The sequence below is a fragment of the Pelophylax lessonae genome (genome assembly GCF_965119305.1).
Source record: "Pelophylax lessonae genome assembly, chromosome: 9".
NCBI classification, from domain to species: Eukaryota; Metazoa; Chordata; class Amphibia; order Anura; family Ranidae; genus Pelophylax; species Pelophylax lessonae.
In genome coordinates, this window is record NC_138776.1 from 842,469 (window position 1) to 866,210 (window position 23,742).

General features: G+C 46.8%; 2 protein-coding genes across 3 annotated transcripts in view; one reads left to right on the forward strand and one right to left on the reverse strand.

Moving 5' to 3' along the window:
• Positions 1-23,742, reverse strand: part of MRPL51 (mitochondrial ribosomal protein L51) — a 156,787-nt gene that overhangs the window by 85,487 nt on the left and 47,558 nt on the right. The gene's annotated exons all lie outside the window — the stretch shown is intronic.
• USP5 (ubiquitin specific peptidase 5) overlaps positions 9,101-23,742 on the forward strand; it is a 70,705-nt gene continuing 56,063 nt past the window's right edge. The window contains exons 1-3 of one of the 2 annotated variants that reach the window (XM_082269157.1): positions 9,101-9,352; positions 18,865-18,990; positions 20,493-20,559. In XM_082269157.1, coding sequence (XP_082125283.1) covers positions 9,245-9,352; positions 18,865-18,990; positions 20,493-20,559 — 301 coding nt within the window. In that variant the 5' untranslated portion in view covers positions 9,101-9,244. The remainder of the gene's footprint in view (positions 9,353-18,864; positions 18,991-20,492; positions 20,560-23,742) is intronic. The other variant, XM_082269158.1, reaches the window with a different exon arrangement.

The following is a 23,742-nucleotide window of genomic DNA, read 5'->3' on the forward strand; positions in this document are numbered from 1 at the left end:
ACTGTCACATTCCCCCGATCCCTCCATAAAGAGTACCTGTCACTCCTATTACTGTCACATTCCCCCCGATCCCTCCATAAAGAGTATCTGTCACTGCTATTACTGTCACATTCCCCCCGATCCCTCCATAAAGAGTACCTGTCACTGCTATTACTGTCACATTCCCCCCGATCCCTCCATAAAGAGTACCTGTCACTGCATATTACTGTCACATTCCCCCCGATCCCTCCATAAAGAGTACCTGTCACTGCTATTACTGTCACATTCCCCCCGATCCCTCCATAAAGAGTACCTGTCACTCCTATTACTGTCACATTCCTCCCGATCCCTCCATAAAGAGTACCTGTCACTGCTATTACTGTCACATTCCCCCCGATCCCTCCATAAAGAGTACCTGTCACTCCTATTACTGTCACATTCCCCCCCGATCCCTCCATAAAGAGTACCTGTCACTGCTATTACTGTCACATTCCCCCCGATCCCTCCATAAAGAGTACCTGTCACTCCTATTACTGTCACATTCCCCCGATCCCTCCATAAAGAGTACCTGTCACTCCTATTACTGTCACATTCCCCCCGATCCCTCCATAAAGAGTACCTGTCACTCCTATTACTGTCACATTCCCCCCCGATCCCTCCATAAAGAGTACCTGTCACTGCTATTACTGTCACATTCCCCCCGATTCCTCCATAAAGAGTACCTGTCACTGCTATTACTGTCACATTCCCCCCCGATCCCTCCATAAAGAGTACCTGTCACTCCTATTACTGTCACATTCCCCCCCGATCCCTCCATAAAGAGTACCTGTCACTGCTATTACTGTCACATTCCCCCCGATCCCTCCATAAAGAGTACCTGTCACTCCTATTACTGTCACATTCCCCCGATCCCTCCATAAAGAGTACCTGTCACTCCTATTACTGTCACATTCCCCCCCGATCCCTCCATAAAGAGTACCTGTCACTCCTATTACTGTCACATCCCCCCGATCCCTCCATAAAGAGTACCTGTCACTCCTATTACTGTCACATCCCCCCGATCCCTCCATAAAGAGTACCTGTCACTGCATATTACTGTCACATTCCCCCCGATCCCTCCATAAAGAGTACCTGTCACTCCTATTACTGTCACATTCCCCCCGATCCCTCCATAAAGAGTACCTGTCACTCCTATTACTGTCACATTCCCCCCGATTCCTCCATAAAGAGTACCTGTCACTCCTATTACTGTCACATTCCTCCCGATCCCTCCATAAAGAGTACCTGTCACTGCTATTACTGTCACATTCCCCCCGATCCCTCCATAAAGAGTACCTGTCACTGTCTATTACTGTCACATTCCTCCCGATCCCTCCATAAAGAGTACCTGTCACTGCTATTACTGTCACATTCCTCCCGATCCCTCCATAAAGAGTACCTGTCACTCCTATTACTGTCACATTCCCCCCGATCCCTCCATAAAGAGTACCTGTCACTGCTATTACTGTCACATTCCCCCCGATCCCTCCATAAAGAGTACCTGTCACTCCTATTACTGTCACATTCCCCCCGATCCCTCCATAAAGAGTACCTGTCACTGCTATTACTGTCACATTCCCCCGATCCCTCCATAAAGAGTACCTGTCACTCCTATTACTGTCACATTTCCCCCCGATCCCTCCATAAAGAGTACCTGTCACTCCTATTACTGTCACATTCCCCCCGATCCCTCCATAAAGAGTACCTGTCACTCCTATTACTGTCACATTTCCCCCCGATCCCTCCATAAAGAGTACCTGTCACTGCCTATTACTGTCACATTCCCCCCGATCCCTCCATAAAGAGTACCTGTCACTCCTATTACTGTCACATTCCCCCCGATCCCTCCATAAAGAGTACCTGTCACTCCTATTACTGTCACATTCCCCCCGATCCCTCCATAAAGAGTACCTGTCACTCCTTTTACTGTCACATTCCTCCCGATCCCTCCATAAAGAGTACCTGTCACTGCTATTACTGTCACATTCCCCCCGATCCCTCCATAAAGAGTACCTGTCACTGTCTATTACTGTCACATTCCTCCCGATCCCTCCATAAAGAGTACCTGTCACTGCTATTACTGTCACATTCCTCCCGATCCCTCCATAAAGAGTACCTGTCACTGCTATTACTGTCACATTCCCCCCGATCCCTCCATAAAGAGTACCTGTCACTCCTATTACTGTCACATTCCCCCCGATCCCTCCATAAAGAGTACCTGTCACTGCTATTACTGTCACATTCCCCCGATCCCTCCATAAAGAGTACCTGTCACTCCTATTACTGTCACATTTCCCCCCGATCCCTCCATAAAGAGTACCTGTCACTCCTATTACTGTCACATTCCCCCCGATCCCTCCATAAAGAGTACCTGTCACTGCCTATTACTGTCACATTCCCCCCGATCCCTCCATAAAGAGTACCTGTCACTCCTATTACTGTCACATTCCCCCCCGATCCCTCCATAAAGAGTACCTGTCACTCCTATTACTGTCACATTTCCCCCCGATCCCTCCATAAAGAGTACCTGTCACTGCCTATTACTGTCACATTCCCCCCGATCCCTCCATAAAGAGTACCTGTCACTCCTATTACTGTCACATTCCCCCCGATCCCTCCATAAAGAGTACCTGTCACTCCTATTACTGTCACATTCCCCCCGATCCCTCCATAAAGAGTACCTGTCACTCCTTTTACTGTCACATTCCTCCCGATCCCTCCATAAAGAGTACCTGTCACTTCTATTACTGTCACATTCCCCCGATCCCTCCATAAAGAGTACCTGTCACTGCTATTACTGTCACATTCCCCCGATCCCTCCATAAAGAGTACCTGTCACTGCATATTGGTGTCACAAGGGATGTTTACATTGCTTGTGACAGCAATAAAAGTGATCAGATTTTTATTTTTTTTTTAAAACCTGTGCTAAATTTAAAAAAATAAATAAATAAATAGGAAAAAAATAAAAAAAAATTTAGCCACCCCCGTCGCCGTTAGCTTGCGCACGAAAGAAAACGTATACGGAAGTCGAGCAAATGAAATCGCTGTTCAAACCACACATGTGAGGTATCGCCGCGATCACCAGAGCGTGAGCAATAATTTAAAAAACAAGAGCTACACTCTAACTCTAAACTGGTAACCGTTAAACATTTTTAAAGCATCACCTATGGAGATTTTTATTGACCATAGTTTGTCGCCATTCCGAGGGTGTACGCAAATTTTAAACCGTAACATGTTGGGTATCTATTTACTTGGCGTGACATCATCTTTCACAATATACAAAAAATGGGCTAACTTTACTGTTTAGTATTTCTTAAATGCAGTGAAATGTGATTTTTTGTAATTTTTCCAAAAAAATGGCGTTTGAAAGACCGCTGCGAAAAAAAACCGCGTGACAAAAATTTTTGCAATGACCGCCAATTTATTCTGCAGAGTCTTTTCTAAAAAAATATATATAATGTTTGGGGGTTCCAAGTAGATTTCTAGCAAAAAAACTTGTAAACAAAAAGTGTCAAAAATAGGCTCAGTCTTAAAGTGGTTAAAGACCACAACATACAGGGGGTATACAATGTACAACATACAGGGGTATACAATGTACAACATACAGGGGTATACAATGTACAACATACAGGGGGTATACAATGTACAACATACAGGGGTATACAATGTACAACATACAGGGGGTAAACAATGTACAACATACAGGGGTATACAGTGTACAACATACAGGGGTATACAATGTACAACATACAGGGGTATACAATGTACAACATACAGGGGGTATACAATGTACAACATACAGGGGTATACAATGTACAACATACAGGGGGTAAACAATGTACAACATACAGGGGTATACAGTGTACAACATACAGGGGTATACAATGTACAACATACAGGGGGTATACAATGTACATCATACAGGGGTATACAATGTACAACATACAGGGGGTATACAATGTACAACATACAGGGGTATACAATGTACAACATACAGGGGGTATACAATGTACAACATACAGGGGTATACAATGTACAACATACAGGGGTATACAATGTACAACATACAGGGGTATACAATGTACAACATACAGGGGTATACAATGTACAACATACAGGGGGTATACAATGTACAACATACAGGGGTATACAATGTACAACATACAGGGGGTAAACAATGTACAACATACAGGGGTATACAGTGTACAACATACAGGGGTATACAATGTACAACATACAGGGGGTATACAATGTACATCATACAGGGGTATACAATGTACAACATACAGGGGGTATACAATGTACAACATACAGGGGTATACAATGTACAACATACAGGGGGTATACAATGTACAACATACAGGGGTATACAATGTACAACATACAGGGGTATACAATGTACAACATACAGGGGGTATACAATGTACAACATACAGGGGTATACAATGTACAACATACAGGGGGTAAACAATGTACAACATACAGGGGTATACAGTGTACAACATACAGGGGTATACAATGTACAACATACAGGGGGTATACAATGTACATCATACAGGGGTATACAATGTACAACATACAGGGGGTATACAATGTACAACATACAGGGGTATACAATGTACAACATACAGGGGGTATACAATGTACAACATACAGGGGGTATACAATGTACAACATACAGGGGGTATACAATGTACAACATACAGGGGGTATACAATGTACAACATACAGGGGGTATACAATGTACATCATACAGGGGTATACAATGTACAACATACAGGGGTATACAATGTACAACATACAGGGGGTATACAATGTACAACATACAGGGGTATACAATGTACAACATACAGGGGGTATACAATGTACAACATACAGGGGTATACAATGTACAACATACAGGGGGTATACAATGTACAACATACAGGGGGTATACAATGTACAACATACAGGGGTATACAATGTACAACATACAGGGGGTAAACAATGTACAACATACAGGGGTATACAATGTACAACATACAGGGGTATACAGTGTACAACATACAGGGGTATACAATGTACAACATACAGGGGGTATACAATGTACAACATACAGGGGGTATACAATGTACATCATACAGGGGTATACAATGTACAACATACAGGGGTATACAATGTACAACATACAGGGGTATACAATGTACAACATACAGGGGGTATACAATGTACAACATACAGGGGTATACAATGTACAACATACAGGGGGTATACAATGTACATCATACAGGGGTATACAATGTACAACATACAGGGGTATACAATGTACAACATACAGGGGGTATACAATGTACAACATACAGGGGTATACAATGTACAACATACAGGGGGTATACAATGTACAACATACAGGGGGTATACAATGTACATCATACAGGGGTATACAATGTACAACATACAGGGGTATACAATGTACAACATACAGGGGGTATACAATGTACAACATACAGGGGGTATACAATGTACAACATACAGGGGGTATACAATGTACAACATACAGGGGTATACAATGTACAACATACAGGGGGTATACAATGTACAACATACAGGGGTATACAATGTACAACATACAGGGGTATACAATGTACAACATACAGGGGGTATACAATGTACAACATACAGGGGGTATACAATGTACATCATACAGGGGTATACAATGTACAACATACAGGGGGTATACAATGTACAACATACAGGGGGTATACAATGTACAACATACAGGGGTATACAATGTACAGCATACAGGGGGTATACAATGTACAGCATACAGGGGGTATACAATGTACAACATACTGGGGTATACAATGTACAACATACAGGGGGTATACAATGTACAACATACAGGGGTATACAATGTACAACATACAGGGGTATACAATGTACAACATACAGGGGTATACAATGTACAACATACAGGGGTATACAATGTACAACATACAGGGAGTATACAATGTACAACATACAGGGAGTATACAATGTACAACATACAGGGGGTATACAATGTACAACATACAGGGGTATACAATGTACAACATACAGAGGTATACAATGTACAACATACAGGGGTATACAATGTACAACATACAGGGGTATACAATGTACAACATACAGGGGTATACAATGTACAACATACAGGGGTATACAATGTACAACATACAGGGGGTATACAATGTACAACATACAGGGGTATACAATGTACAACATACAGGGGGTATACAATGTACAACATACAGGGGTATACAATGTACAACATACAGGGGTATACAATGTACAACATACAGGGGTATACAATGTACAACATACAGGGGGTATACAATGTACAACATACAGGGGGTATACAATGTACAACATACAGGGGTATACAATGTACAACATACAGGGGGTATACAATGTACAACATACAGGGGTATACAATGTACAACATACAGGAGTATACAATGTACAACATACAGGGGTATACAATGTACAACATACAGGGGTATACAATGTACTATTCACATAAACACTCATCAGAGGATGAATTGGATGGGCTTGTATCTTTTTCAACCTCACTAATTATGTAACTATGGAGACATTTTCCTGTTTTTGACCTTTTTTTTTTTTTTAAATGAAAGAAGAACAGCAGGAAAGTCAGTAAATTGGAGTTTTTATAAGAGATCCCAGCAGTGGCCGCAGGTTACATTTATATCAGGTGATCACACCATGGATCTTACATTGCAGTCACATCAGGGTAAGTGAAAGGTTTCTGAGGCACGCAGGACCCCTTCATCAGGCATAGACAGAGTCTATACAGTGACCACAGAATATATGTCACATACCACCAATCAAAATCAAGGAAAATAGTGACACCCCCTCCCCCCATGCTCTGACATCACATTCCCACCTAAAGACCGTTTTAAACTTTATTAGTGCATACAATGTATCCAGAAAGTATTCACAGCGCTTCACTTCTTCCACATTTTGTTATATTACAGCCAACATGGATTCCATTCATTATTTTCCTCAAAATTCTACAAACCCCTCCCCCATAATGACAACGTGAGAGAAGTTTGTCTGAAATCTTTACAAATTTATAAAAAAAAAAAGAAAAAATCCCATGTACATAAGTATTCACACCCTTTGCCATGTACATAAGTATTCACACCCTTTGCCATGACACTCAGAATTGAGCTCAGGTGCCTCCTGTTTCCACTGATCATCCTTGAGATGTTTCTACAACTTGATTGGAGTCCACCTGTGGTAAATTCGGTTGATTGGACATGATCTGGAAAGGCACACAGCTGTCTATAGAAGGTCTCACAGGTAACAGTGCATGTCAGAGCACAAACCAAGCCATGAAGTCCAAGGAATTGTCTGTAGACCTCGGAGACAGGATTGTATGGAGGCACAGATCGGGGGAAGGGTACAGAAACATTTCTGCAGGATTGAAGGTCCTAATGAGCACATTGGCCTCCATCATCTGTAAATGGAAGAAGTTTGGAACCCCCAGGACTCTTCCTAGAGCGGCCGCCCGGCCAAACTGAGCGATCGGGGGAGGGGGGCCTTAGTCAGGGAGGTGACCAAGAACCCGATGGTCACTCTGACAGAGCTCCAGTGTTTCTCTGTGGAGAGAGGAGAACCTTCCAGAAGAACAACCATCTCTGCAGCACTCCACCAATCAGGCCTGTATGGGTGTGGCCAGACAGAAGCCACTCCTCAGTAAAAGTCACATGACAGCCCGCCTGGAGTTTCCCAAAAGACACCTGAAAGACTCTCAGACCATGAGAAACAAAATTCTCTGCTCTGATGATACAAAGATTCAACTCTTTGGCCTGAATGGCAAGCGTCATGTCTGGAGGAAACCAGGCACCGCCCATCACCTGGCCAATACCATCCCTACAGTGAAGCATGGTGGTGGCTGCATCATGGTGTGGGGGAGGAACTGGGAGACTAGTCAGGATGGAGGGAAAGATGAATGCAGCAATGTACAGAGACATCCTTGATGAAAACCTTCTCCAGAGCGCTCTGGACCTCAGACTGGGGCGAAGGTTCATCTTCCAACAGGACAACGACCCTAAGCACACAGCCAAGATAACTAAGGAGTGACTATGGGACAACTCTGTGAATGTCCTTGAGTGGCCCAGCCAGAGCCCAGACTTGAACCCGATTCGACATCTCTGGAGAGATCTGAAAATGGCTGAGCACCGACCCTCCCCCATCCAACCTGATGGAGCTTGAGAGGTCCTGCAAAGAAGAATGGGAGAAACTGCCCAAAAATAGGAGTGCCAAGCTTGTAGCATCATACTCAGAAATACTGGAGGCTGGAATTGGTGCCAAAGGAGCTTCACCAAAGGGGGTGAATACTTATGTACATGGCAAAGGGTGTGAATACTTATGTACATGGGATTTATTCCTTTTCTATATTTTTAAAAAAATTGCAAAGATTTAAAAAAATAAAAATAAATAAAAAAAAATGAATAATATAAATAATAAATAAAGAAGAAGGAAAGACGGGAAAAAAGGAAGAACGCTATAGAAAAGAGAGAGAAATATTATTATAGGGGAAATATAAATAAATAATATAAATATATAATAAATAAAATAAAAATATACTTAAAAAAAAAAGAAACCGTAAAATAAATGAAAATAATAGAAATGTAAGAAATTAAAGCTGGTAGAAAAGTGCTAAAAAAATATCAAATAGAAATGAAGGGTGAAAATTAGAGAAAAACAATGAAAAATATGGAGAAAAATTGCAGAATACAAAAAATATAAATAAGAAATGAACAGAAAAGTGAAATAAAGATATAAATTGATACGGAGGGGACGGGGGAGGGAAAGCTAAGAGGTGAATGTGAGAAGAAAAAGGGGAAAGGAGGAGGGGGAAGAGGAAATGAGGGGGGAGGGAAACCCAAACATTTATAACAGGTTCTCTATATTCCCTTTAAACAGAGTACATTTTGCCCTTAATCATCATGGCTGCCCTTGCCCTCCCTACGTCACCGCAGAACGGCGTCCCCACCTGTGCGCATGCGCAGTAGCTGAACAGTCCCGCTCTGTCATTGTCCTCCGCGCATGCGCACTCTCTCCTCCCCTCGCTTGCCTTCAGTCCAGTCACCAGCGAGTGTGAGCAGCGGGAGGGATAGACCGTCACCGGAAGAGGAAACGGGGAGTAAGAGAGAGCCGTACCACTGCGGGAGCCGGAGTCATGGTGGACGTGAAGGATGCGCTGTTATCGGTGTTGCCGAGTATTCGCCTCCCCCGGGCGGGAGATCGGGTCCACAGGGATGAGTGCGCCTTCTCCTTCCAGACTCCGGTGTGTACCGTATGTCCTGTACTATGTGCGCGCTCCTGACTCCTCACAGAGCCGCGCACAGGGGGAGTACCGTATATCGTGTAATAGGGGCGCGGCCACTCCCTCCACACTCTCCATTCATCGGGGGAGAAAATCCATTATTTACACCAATTATCAATATTATTTATTATCAATATTATTATTTTTATTTTATCACCATTATCATTATTATTATTTATTATCATTTATTAGTAATAATATTGTCAACATTATTTATTATTATTATTAGTAATTCTATTGATTATCTATTATTGGTGATTTGTAGGCAGCGGATTTATTTTTCACATTATTTTATTTTTATGTTGTTAAGCCGATTATTGGTATAAAATAATTGTGGGTGTGGCCGTTGCGCACACATGGTGTATGTACAGAGTCATGTGATGGGGAGGGGCCTGTGTGTGCATGGAGGGAGACATGTGACATGACGGGGTCCCCTCCCCCCCCCCCCCATGGGTCATTGTAACCCTAATGAGAAAACCTCATGTCTTTTCATCCCCTCCCCCCGGTGATCCCACCATAGGGATCCGGGTTCAGCCGTTTCCTCCTATGGGTGACAACACCGCTTCTCCGTCTTCCAGTTCTGCTCCTGGGTTGTCATCCGGGATTCTGCTGGAGAATATAAGAGACACCCCGACCTCTCACCATCCGGATCCATCACCAGAGACTGCTAGAGATCCGCAACACTGTCACCCCGCCCCCTGACCTTTCACCCCGCCCCCTGACCTTTCACCCCGCCCACATTCATCTGTGTTTCCCTAATGCTCTGTTATATCACTGATCTCTGACCATCTCCTGTATCATGTCTGCAGTCTCTGACCATCTCCTGTATCATGTCTGCAGTCTCTGACCACCTCTTGTATCATGTCTGCAGTCTCTGACCACCTCTTGTATCATGTCTGCAGTCTCTGACCATCTCCTGTATAATGTCTGCAGTCTCTGACCATCTCCTGTACTATGTCTGCAGTCTCTGACCATCTCCTGTATAATGTCTGCAGTCTCTGACCATCTCCTGTACTATGTCTGCAGTCTCTGACCATCTCTTGTATCATGTCTGCAGTCTCTGACCATCTCCTGTATCATGTCTGCAGTCTCTGACCATCTCCTGTACTATGTCTGCAGTCTCTGACCATCTCCTGTACTATGTCTGCAGTCTCTGACCATCTCTTGTATCATGTCTGCAGTCTCTGACCATCTCCTGTATCATGTCTGCAGTCTCTGACCATCTCCTGTATAATGTCTGCAGTCTCTGACCATCTCCTGTATCATGTCTGCAGTCTCTGACCATCTCCTGTATCATGTCTGCAGTCTCTGACCATCTCCTGTATCATGTCTGCAGTCTCTGACCACCTCTTGTATCATGTCTGCAGTCTCTGACCACCTCTTGTATCATGTCTGCAGTCTCTGACCACCTCTTGTATCATGTCTGCAGTCTCTGACCATCTCCTGTATAATGTCTGCAGTCTCTGACCATCTCCTGTACTATGTCTGCAGTCTCTGACCATCTCCTGTATAATGTCTGCAGTCTCTGACCATCTCCTGTACTATGTCTGCAGTCTCTGACCATCTCTTGTATCATGTCTGCAGTCTCTGACCATCTCCTGTATCATGTCTGCAGTCTCTGACCATCTCCTGTACTATGTCTGCAGTCTCTGACCATCTCCTGTACTATGTCTGCAGTCTCTGACCATCTCTTGTATCATGTCTGCAGTCTCTGACCATCTCCTGTATCATGTCTGCAGTCTCTGACCATCTCCTGTATAATGTCTGCAGTCTCTGACCATCTCCTGTATCATGTCTGCAGTCTCTGACCATCTCTTGTATCATGTCTGCAGTCTCTGACCATCTCCTGTATCATGTCTGCAGTCTCTGACCATCTCCTGTATCATGTCTGCAGTCTCTGACCATCTCTTGTATCATGTCTGCAGTCTCTGACCATCTCCTGTACTATGTCTGCAGTCTCTGACCATCTCCTGTATCATGTCTGCAGTCTCTGACCATCTCCTGTATCATGTCTGCAGTCTCTGACCATCTCCTGTATCATGTCTGCAGTCTCTGACCATCTCCTGTATCATGTCTGCAGTCTCTGACCATCTCCTGTATCATGTCTGCAGTCTCTGACCATCTCTTGTATCATGTCTGCAGTCTCTGACCATCTCCTGTATCATGTCTGCAGTCTCTGACCATCTCTTGTATCATGTCTGCAGTCTCTGACCATCTCTTGTATCATGTCTGCAGTCTCTGACCATCTCCTGTATAATGTCTGCAGTCTCTGACCATCTCCTGTATAATGTCTGCAGTCTCTGACCATCTCCTGTATCATGTCTGCAGTCTCTGACCATCTCCTGTATCATGTCTGCAGTCTCTGACCATCTCCTGTATCATGTCTGCAGTCTCTGAACATCTCCTGTATCATGTCTGCAGTCTCTGACCATCTCCTGTATCATGTCCTCAGTCTCTGACCATCTCCAGTATCATGTCTGCAGTCTCTGACCATCCCCTGTATCATGTCTGCAGTCTCTGACCATCTCTTGTATCATGTCTGCAGTCTCTGACCATCTCTTGTATCATGTCTGCAGTCTCTGACCATCTCCTGTACTATGTCTGCAGTCTCTGACCATCTCTTGTATCATGTCTGCAGTCTCTGACCATCTCCTGTATCATGTCTGCAGTCTCTGACCATCTCCTGTACTATGTCTGCAGTCTCTGACCATCTCCTGTACTATGTCTGCAGTCTCTGACCATCTCTTGTATCATGTCTGCAGTCTCTGACCATCTCCTGTATCATGTCTGCAGTCTCTGACCATCTCCTGTATAATGTCTGCAGTCTCTGACCATCTCCTGTATCATGTCTGCAGTCTCTGACCATCTCTTGTATCATGTCTGCAGTCTCTGACCATCTCCTGTATCATGTCTGCAGTCTCTGACCATCTCCTGTATCATGTCTGCAGTCTCTGACCATCTCTTGTATCATGTCTGCAGTCTCTGACCATCTCCTGTACTATGTCTGCAGTCTCTGACCATCTCCTGTATCATGTCTGCAGTCTCTGACCATCTCCTGTATCATGTCTGCAGTCTCTGACCATCTCCTGTATCATGTCTGCAGTCTCTGACCATCTCCTGTATCATGTCTGCAGTCTCTGACCATCTCCTGTATCATGTCTGCAGTCTCTGACCATCTCTTGTATCATGTCTGCAGTCTCTGACCATCTCCTGTATCATGTCTGCAGTCTCTGACCATCTCTTGTATCATGTCTGCAGTCTCTGACCATCTCTTGTATCATGTCTGCAGTCTCTGACCATCTCCTGTATCATGTCTGCAGTCTCTGACCATCTCCTGTATAATGTCTGCAGTCTCTGACCATCTCCTGTATAATGTCTGCAGTCTCTGACCATCTCCTGTATAATGTCTGCAGTCTCTGACCATCTCCTGTATCATGTCTGCAGTCTCTGACCATCTCCTGTATCATGTCTGCAGTCTCTGACCATCTCCAGTATCATGTCTGCAGTCTCTGACCATCCCCTGTATCATGTCTGCAGTCTCTGACCATCTCCTGTATTATGTCTGCAGTCTCTGACCATCTCCTGTATAATGTCTGCAGTCTCTGACCATCTCCTGTATAATGTCCTCAGTCTCTGACCATCTCCAGTATCATGTCTGCAGTCTCTGACCATCTCCTGTATTATGTCTGCAGTCTCTGACCATCTCTTGTATAATGTCTGCAGTCTCTGACCATCTCCTGTATCATGTCTGCAGTCTCTGACCATCTCCTGTATCATGTCTGCAGTCTCTGACCATCTCCTGTATCATGTCTGCAGTCTCTGACCATCTCCTGTATAATGTCTGCAGTCTCTGACCATCTCCTGTATAATGTCTGCAGTCTCTGACCATCTCTTGTATCATGTCTGCAGTCTCTGACCATCTCCTGTATCATGTCCTGTATCATGTCTGCAGTCTCTGACCATCTCCTGTATCATGTCTGCAGTCTCTGACCATCTCCTGTATAATGTCTGCAGTCTCTGACCATCTCCTGTATAATGTCTGCAGTCTCTGACCATCTCCTGTATAATGTCTGCAGTCTCTGACCATCTCCTGTATCATGTCTGCAGTCTCTGACCATCTCCAGTATCATGTCTGCAGTCTCTGACCATCTCCTGTATCATGTCCGCAGTCTCTGACCATCTCCTGTATCATGTCTGCAGTCTCTGACCATCTCCTGTATCATGTCTGCAGTCTCTGACCATCTCCTGTATCATGTCTGCAGTCTCTGACCATCTCCTGTATCATGTCTGCAGTCTCTGACCATCTCCTGTATAATGTCTGCAGTCTCTGACCATCTCCTGTATCATGTCTGCAGTCTCTGACCATCTCCTGTACCATGTCTGCAGTCTCTGACCATCTCCTGTATCATGTCTGCAGTCTCTGACCATCTCTTGTATCATGTCTGCAGTCTCTGACCATCTCCTGTACTATGTCTGCAGTCTCTGACCATCTCTTGTATCATGTCTGCAGTCTCTGACCATCTCCTGTATCATGTCTGCAGTCTCTGACCATCTCCTGTACTATGTCTGCAGTCTCTGACCATCTCCTGTACTATGTCTGCAGTCTCTGACCATCTCTTGTATCATGTCTGCAGTCTCTGACCATCTCCTGTATCATGTCTGCAGTCTCTGACCATCTCCTGTATAATGTCTGCAGTCTCTGACCATCTCCTGTATCATGTCTGCAGTCTCTGACCATCTCTTGTATCATGTCTGCAGTCTCTGACCATCTCCTGTATCATGTCTGCAGTCTCTGACCATCTCCTGTATCATGTCTGCAGTCTCTGACCATCTCTTGTATCATGTCTGCAGTCTCTGACCATCTCCTGTACTATGTCTGCAGTCTCTGACCATCTCCTGTATCATGTCTGCAGTCTCTGACCATCTCCTGTATCATGTCTGCAGTCTCTGACCATCTCCTGTATCATGTCTGCAGTCTCTGACCATCTCCTGTATCATGTCTGCAGTCTCTGACCATCTCCTGTATCATGTCTGCAGTCTCTGACCATCTCTTGTATCATGTCTGCAGTCTCTGACCATCTCCTGTATCATGTCTGCAGTCTCTGACCATCTCTTGTATCATGTCTGCAGTCTCTGACCATCTCTTGTATCATGTCTGCAGTCTCTGACCATCTCCTGTATCATGTCTGCAGTCTCTGACCATCTCCTGTATAATGTCTGCAGTCTCTGACCATCTCCTGTATAATGTCTGCAGTCTCTGACCATCTCCTGTATAATGTCTGCAGTCTCTGACCATCTCCTGTATCATGTCTGCAGTCTCTGACCATCTCCTGTATCATGTCTGCAGTCTCTGACCATCTCCAGTATCATGTCTGCAGTCTCTGACCATCCCCTGTATCATGTCTGCAGTCTCTGACCATCTCCTGTATTATGTCTGCAGTCTCTGACCATCTCCTGTATAATGTCTGCAGTCTCTGACCATCTCCTGTATAATGTCCTCAGTCTCTGACCATCTCCAGTATCATGTCTGCAGTCTCTGACCATCTCCTGTATTATGTCTGCAGTCTCTGACCATCTCTTGTATAATGTCTGCAGTCTCTGACCATCTCCTGTATCATGTCTGCAGTCTCTGACCATCTCCTGTATCATGTCTGCAGTCTCTGACCATCTCCTGTATCATGTCTGCAGTCTCTGACCATCTCCTGTATAATGTCTGCAGTCTCTGACCATCTCCTGTATAATGTCTGCAGTCTCTGACCATCTCTTGTATCATGTCTGCAGTCTCTGACCATCTCCTGTATCATGTCCTGTATCATGTCTGCAGTCTCTGACCATCTCCTGTATCATGTCTGCAGTCTCTGACCATCTCCTGTATAATGTCTGCAGTCTCTGACCATCTCCTGTATAATGTCTGCAGTCTCTGACCATCTCCTGTATAATGTCTGCAGTCTCTGACCATCTCCTGTATCATGTCTGCAGTCTCTGACCATCTCCAGTATCATGTCTGCAGTCTCTGACCATCTCCTGTATCATGTCCGCAGTCTCTGACCATCTCCTGTATCATGTCTGCAGTCTCTGACCATCTCCTGTATCATGTCTGCAGTCTCTGACCATCTCCTGTATCATGTCTGCAGTCTCTGACCATCTCCTGTATCATGTCTGCAGTCTCTGACCATCTCCTGTATAATGTCTGCAGTCTCTGACCATCTCCTGTATCATGTCTGCAGTCTCTGACCATCTCCTGTACCATGTCTGCAGTCTCTGACCATCTCCTGTATCATGTCTGCAGTCTCTGACCATCTCCTGTATCATGTCTGCAGTCTCTGACCGTCTCCTGTGACTCGGTGAGGCCCTTTGGTGATGTCGGGGGGGGGGGGGGCAGTTGATGATATGAAGATAGTTGAGCAGCGCTATGATAGAAGTATTTATGGGGAGGGGGGTCACAGCTGAACAATAGTCTGTGTGGAGTGCGGTCACATGACCAGTGGGGGCGGTAATATTCGGGGGTCGGTGATCTGATGTTGGGAGGCGGCTCCGGCAGAGCTTCTCTGATTGGTGAAGTTGTGAGGCGGAGATCATGTGATAACTCCTGAGGATGAAATGAAAGATCCGCGTTTAGCAGCTTCACTGATCACATGATTGGGCATTGATGAGTCTTTATAATGAAGCCTGCAGATGATCGCACCGGGGATCAGCGAGTTATCCGGCAGAGCATTGCACCGGGGATCATCGAGGTCTCCGGCAGAGCATTGCACCCGGGATCAGCGAGGTCTCCGGCAGAGCATTGCACCCGGGATCAGCGAGGTCTCCGGCAGAGCATCGCACCCGGGATCAGCGAGTTATCCGGCAGAGCATCGCACCGGGGATCAGCGAGGTCTCCGGCAGAGCATTGCACCCGGGATCAGCGAGTTATCCGGCAGAGCATTGCACCGGGGATCAGCGAGGTCTCCGGCAGAACATTGCACCTGGGATTAGCGAGGTCTCCGGCAGAGCATTGCACCCGGGATCAGCGAGGTCTCCGGCAGAGCATTGCACCCGGGATCAGCGAGGTCTCCGGCAGAGCATCGCACCCGGGATCAGCGAGTTATCCGGCAGAGCATCGCACCGGGGATCAGCGAGGTCTCCGGCAGAGCATTGCACCCGGGATCAGCGAGTTATCCGGCAGAGCATTGCACCGGGGATCAGCGAGGTCTCCGGCAGAACATTGCACCTGGGATTAGCGAGGTCTCCGGCAGAGCATTGCACCCGGGATCAGCGAGGTCTCCGGCAGAGCATTGCACCCGGGATCAGCGAGGTCTCCGGCAGAGCATTGCACCTGGGATTAGCGTGGTCTCCGGTAGAGCTGCACGATTCTGGCCAAAATGAGAATCCCGATTTTTTAGCTTGGAATAAAGATCACGATTCTCTCACGATTCTCTGTGTAACAAAAAAAAAATTGGGATAACTTTACTGTTACGTTTTTTTTTTTTATTCATTAAAGTTTATTAATTGCGTTTGAAAGACTGCTGCGCAAATACAGTGTGACATAAAATATTACAACAATCGCCATTTTATTCTGTAGGGTCTCTGCTAAAAAAATATATAATGTTTGGGGGTTCTAAGTACTTTTCTAGCAAAAAAAACTGATTTTAACTTGCAAGCAACAAATGTCATAAAAAGATCCAGTCTTTAAGAGGTTAAACTTCCTTTCTCCCTGGCAGAGGGAAGGAAAAGATACAATGTAATCATTTTTGTTTATAGTTACTGAGAGACTAAGGCTGCATTCACACTTAAGCGTAGCGTTTTTTACCGCGATTTTACCGCGATTTTTACCGCGATTTTACCGCGATTTTTTCAGGCGTTTTTCATTGACATCTATCAAAAACGCTGGTAATCAGCCCAAAAAGAAGCTCATGTACTTTTTTCAGCTACAGGCGTTTTGCAAAACGCTCAGATGTGAACAGGGGCCATTTAAATTAATGGGGTTTTACTTGTTGGGCGTTTTGGAAGCGTTTCTTTTGAGCGTTTTTGGAGCTGAAAACGCCCAGGTGTGAATGGAGCCTTAATGCTGATAGGCGTTTGTGGGAGGCTTTTTTTTTTTTTCACAGCTGTTCTCTCTGCTTCCTTATAGCTATGCAAAGAATCGAGCATATCTCAGGTTTAGATCGTCAGGGGGGGTGAATCGAGATTGCGATTTTCATACGATTAATCGTGCAGCTCTAGTCTCCGGCAGAGCATCGCATCGGGGATCAGCGAGGTCTCCGGCAGACGCGTGCGATTTGTGAATATAAATTCAGGAGACATTTTTGATTATTCGGATGTTTCCAATTCTCCAGAATGAAATATTGAATTTGGTTGAAATTTGTTGAATTTTGTATCATTTATTTTCTAAGGAATTCCAAATTTTCGGAATGATTTGAGTTCTGTGTGAAGAGTGATTGGTTCTTCTGGAGTGAGCCGGGAGGCCGTCCCCCGCGTCCCTAACAACGGATGACTCACCAGCTGTCAGCGAGGAAGCCCGCTGACAGCGGATGAATCCCGGCCCCTCTATAACATCCAGTGAGGAAGCCCGCTGACAGCGGATGAATCCCGGCCCATCTATAACAACCAGTGAGGAAGCCCGCTGACAGCGGATGAATCCCGGCCCATCTATAACAACCAGTGAGGAAGCCCGCTGACAGCGGATGAATCCCGGCCCCTCTATAACATCCAGTGAGGAAGCCCGCTGACAGCGGATGAATCCCGGCCCCTCTATAACATCCAGTGAGGAAGCCCGCTGACAGCGGATGAATCCCGGCCCATCTATAACAACCAGTGAGGAAGCCCGCTGACAGCGGATGAATCCCGGCCCATCTATAACATCCAGTGAGGAAGCCCGCTGACAGCGGATGAATCCCGGCCCATCTATAACAACCAGTGAGGAAGCCCGCTGACAGCGGATGAATCCCGGCCCCCTCCATAACAACCAGTGAGGAAGCCCGCTGACAGCGGATGAATCCCGGCCCATCTATAACAACCAGTGAGGAAGCCCGCTGACAGCGGATGAGTCCCGCCCCTCTCCATAACATCCAGTGAGGAAGCCCGCTGACAGCGGATGAATCCCGGCCCCCTCCATAACAACCAGTGAGGAAGCCCGCTGACAGCGGATGAGTCCCAGCCCCCTCCATAACAACCAGTGAGGAAGCCCGCTGACAGCGGATGAGTCGGCCCCCTCCATAATATCCAGCTTTTCTTTATACAGAATTAATTCTTCTGAAAATTTGAAATTGGTTAGAAATTAATGAAATGAAACAAAGTTTCCTCCGCTGCACCTCGGAGTACTGCGAGGGCTCTTCCAGTGTCCCCCCCCCCCCCCACCTCTGTTATAGTGTTACAGACCTGCTGGGGGAAATGTGGGTGGGATTAGGGAAGGAGGGGAGGGGTCATCTTCCTCATAGACCCTCCCAGTAGGGGGCGTATTGGAGTGATAATGACTCTCTTGTCCCGTGTTGTAGGAATCGGACGGCGGTCTGTACATCTGTATGAACACTTTCCTGGGATTCGGAAGATCTTATGTAGAACGGCACTTCAACAAAACCGGTCAGAGGGCCTTCCTGCACCTCAAGAGAACCCCCAAACCGGTAAGAGTTCCCCTCCCCCGCCTCTTCTGTCTTATCAGCTTTTTATATTAAATGAAACGCGTTGTTTTCTCATTTCATTTCCTTCTCTGTGAGAGATGAGCGGGGGATGGAAATCATCGGGAATACCTTCATTGTGACAACACAGGACATTGCAGATCACTTCCAGTGCCTGCACCCCCCATAGATGGGATCCCCCCCGCACCCCCCATAGATGGGACCCGGCCCGCACCCCCCATAGATGGGATCCGGCCCGCACCCCCCCATAGATGGGATCCGGCCCGCACCCCCCCAAAGATGGGACCCGGCCCGCACCCCCCATAGATGGGATCCCCCCCGCACCCCCCCATAGATGGGATCCCCCCCGCACCCCCCATAGATGGGACCCGGCCCGCACCCCCCATAGATGGGATCCGGCCCGCACCCCCCCATAGATGGGATCCGGCCCGCACCCCCCCAAAGATGGGACCCGGCCCGCACCCCCCATAGATGGGATCCGGCCCGCACCCCCCATAGATGGGATCCCCCCCGCACCCCCCCATAGATGGGATCCGGCCCGCACCCCCCCATAGATGGGATCCGGCCCGCACCCCCCCATAGATGGGATCCGGCCCGCACCCCCCCATAGATGGGATCCGGCCCGCACCCCCCCATAGATGGGATCCGGCCCGCACCCCCCCAAAGATGGGACCCGGCCCGCACCCCCCATAGATGGGATCCGGCCCGCACCCCCCCATAGATGGGATCCGGCCCGCACCCCCCCATAGATGGGACCCGGCCCGCACCCCCCCATAGATGGGATCCCCCCCGCACCCCCCCATAGATGGGATCCGGCCCGCACCCCCCCATAGATGGGATCCGGCCCGCACCCCCCCATAGATGGGATCCAGCCCGCACCCCCCCATAGATGGGATCCGGCCCGCACCCCCCCATAGATGGGATCCGGCCCGCACCCCCCTAGCATTTCTAGCTGCAGCCATCTTGAGTATCCTCTGGATATGACGCTGAGCACGGCACTCAACTTCTTTGGTGGACCATGGTGAGGCCTGTTCTGAGAGGAACCTGTCCTGTTATACCGCTGTATGGTCTTGGCCACCGTGCTGCAGCTCAGTTTCAGGGTCTTGGCAATCTTCTTATAGCCTAGGCCATCTTTATGTAGAGCAACAATTCTTTTTTTCAGATCCTCAGAGAGTTCTTTGCCATGAGATGCCATGCTGAACTTCCAGTGACCAGTATGAGAGAGTGAGAGCGATAACACCAAATGTAACACACCTGCCCCCCATTCACACCTGAGACCTTCTAACACTAACGAGTCACATGACACCGGGGAGGGAAAATAGCTAATTGGGCCCAATTTGGAGATTGTCACTTAGGGGTGTACTCACTTTTGTCATATACTGTATGTTTGTATAATTCTTTTTTTTTTTTTACTCCCGGTTATAATAGAAAAAAATAATCAAATCCATCGTATTTTCCCTTTAACAATATTTTTTTAATTTTTACAGAAATCCGAGGACCCCACCACCATCATTGGGGATCCCCCCCGCAAGAAGCCGACCCGGCTGGCTATTGGTAGCTATTGGCTGTCTGTGGCCTCTTTATCTAAAGACATTCTGTCTGTGTTTTGTTATAAAAGATTTAAAGCTGAACTCCGCTGCAAAACTAGGGGGGAAGGCTGCTCCAGCGCACCGCTCCATCCGGGACTCCTTCCCTCCCCCACACACCACAGCGAAACTAAGGGGGGAAGGCTTCTCCAGCGCACCGCTCCATCCAGGACCCCATTGGGGGGTGCCCAACCTTTTTAGGAGTGAGGGCCACTTTAGCGACTTGGTGACCGGTTGCGGGCCACAGTGAGCGGAGGGGGCAGATGACAGGTCTGTGTCCACTCAGCATATGCAGAGCAGACACAGACACAGCCCGCTCTACTCTATGGGCCCTCCGATCCGCCCAGACAGAGGGGACCGATCTCCTGCTGTTTTTTGAAGTGCATCGGATTGGAGATAGGTGAGTGTAAGGGGACACAGATCCATTCAGATCTGACGCTCTATAGAGGTGAATGGAGGGTCAGATTGGATCCAGGCTGACCCAATCGCATTGATAGCATGAAAGGGGCCTGAGGCTGCTTTCACACCTCAACTGACCTCAATCTTCTTCCTCAGGATTTCTGCAGGTATCTCTGGCTGACGCTGTCCCCCTGGCTGTCATTCCAGGGGCGGCTACTGCTGGGCGGCTACTGCTGGGCGGCTACTGCTGGGCGGTTACTGCTGGGCGGCTACTGCTGGGCGGCTGGAGGAAGGATGCGGTTGCAGTAGAGAGCAGAGCCGATGCTTCCTGTGTCTCTCCGGTCACAGGCGGAGGCGGAGTACATTTGATATCCCTCCGCCTGTCGATGGAGCCGGAACTATAAAGGAAGCATCGGCTCCGTTGACATGTTTGGGTATCGTTCTGCATCCTCATCTTTTATATTTAAAGCGGAGTTCCACCCATTTTTTTTTTCTTCTTTTAATGTGTGGTTTAAGCATTACAAGCGCTTTTCCAAATGGCGATGGGGTCACTGGGCGATGAGGGTCACTGGGCGATGGGGTCACTGGGCGATGGGGGTCACTGGGCGATGGGGGTCACTGGGCGATGGGGGTCACTGGGCGATGGAGGTCACTGGGCGATGGGGGTCACTGGGTGATTTGTAAGGGCCCCTGGGATAGCGGTGTCATGTATCCCAGGAATTCTTGTGAATCGTCTAGTGAGGAAATCTCACATTATTTCCAGACTGGAAATGACACACAAGGGAGGACCAGGATGTCATGATTGATATGTTGCTATAGTAACGGGGAGGAAACTTCAGCCGACGCTGCCATTACTATGGCAATGTGTCAGGAGGAAGGAGCGCCACACGGTGACATTACTGCGCAGGTGTGAGAAAGGGAGGTGCATGCTGGGTAGCCGGCTGCACATAATCCTGGAAATATCGAATCGTTGGGAGAAGTTGAATGGACTTTAAAGGCACAAATAAGGGTGAAGTAAAAAACTTTTTTATTGATTGACATATAAAAACAAAGGGAAAGCCCCTAACAAAAGGGGAATCCTTATCTGTACACAATATACATAAAAAGCAGCAAAATGTACCTAGACAATAAGACATATGTGTATATCAATAGTAAAATGAGTAATTGCATAACACATGAGACATGGTGGTATCAGGATACTATACATTACATCCTACAAGGTAGTGCCAGGAAAATGACGCTATATGGGTCGTGGAGTGTAGTTGGTACAGTCCTGAGATGAGGGATAGTTCATGTAGTCCGATGCCCTACATGTTTCTCTTGAGGAATTGAGCTTCTTCTGGAGCTACTGGTGGTTTATCCCCATCCGGGGGAATTGGTCCGCTGTCCGATGTTTTGATATCTCTTCTCTGAGGGACTCCCCACATCTTGGACACATTTGTGCCATATTTAGGGCTCTTTCAGACGGCCGCTCCGTGTGAGAACTCCGCTGCGGGACTTTTTTTTGTTTTTTCCATGGAGTGGATGACATTTCTGTCACCCGCTCCGTGTGCCCGCATATCATCCCATCCGTTTGCGGATGATATGCAGACATAATGTAAGTCTATGGGGATTGCGGATGTCACCGCTGACATCCGATTTTCCTTCCTTTACATTTTTTGAATGGAGGAAAAATATGGTTGTGTTCCGTTCCAAAAAACGGAACAGAACTGAAAGGAGGAAAATCGGATGTCAGCGGATGGTATTCCTCTGACATCCGCAGTGCCATTCACTTACATTATGTCCGCAAAAAAATAGAATGATTTGCGGACAAGCGGAGCGGCCGTGTGAAAGGACCCGAACTCTGACCTGTTGCCTCCAGGGGGTCACAACCATCGGTATCTGTCCTAAGTTGACATATATCTCGCTTATTTTGTCTGGAGTGATACCAGCTGATAGACTCACTACAGCCGACCCCCCCCCCCCCCCCCGTTATCATTTATGATCTATATACCTTTTGTGCCAAAATACATCGGCCATTGTGAATTACTATTTGTCTCTACAGGGAGTCTGTATACCAGCAGCTCCAGAAGAAGCTTGACTCCTCAAGAGAAACATGTAGGGCATCGGACTACATGAACTATCCCTCATCTCAGGGCTGTACCAACTACACTCCACGACCCATATAGCGTCATTTTCCTGGCACTACCTTGTAGGATGTAATGTATAGGACTCTGATACCCCCATGTCTCATGTGTTATGCAATTACTCATTTTACTATTGATATACACATATGTCTTCTTGTCTAGGTACATTTTGGTGCTTTTTATGTATATTGTGTACAGATAAGGATTCCCCTTTTGTTAGGGGCTTTCCCTTTGTTTTTATATGTCAATCAATAAAAAAGTTTTTTACTTCACCCTTATTTGTGCCTTTAAAGTCCATTCAACTTCTCCCAACGATTCGATATACCGATTAAGGATGCGGCACACGGCCTCTTAATTTTGTTGCGCTCGTATTGTGCTGCTGTATTGGTTGCGCAAAACATCAATTTATTCATCTAATCCTGGAAATAGATAGCAGACGGCTTCAGATGCCCACAGTGAACCCCGCCAGCTTCTGAGATGAAGGTTAAACTGAATCAGAAAGGAATTCACTACAGACAGCGGATGAATGTGACCTAAAATAAAATGATCAAATGACAGTGAAGTTTATAAAAAGTTTGGTTTGGGGACTGGAACTTCGCTTTAATGTGCCGGCTGTGAGTACCGAA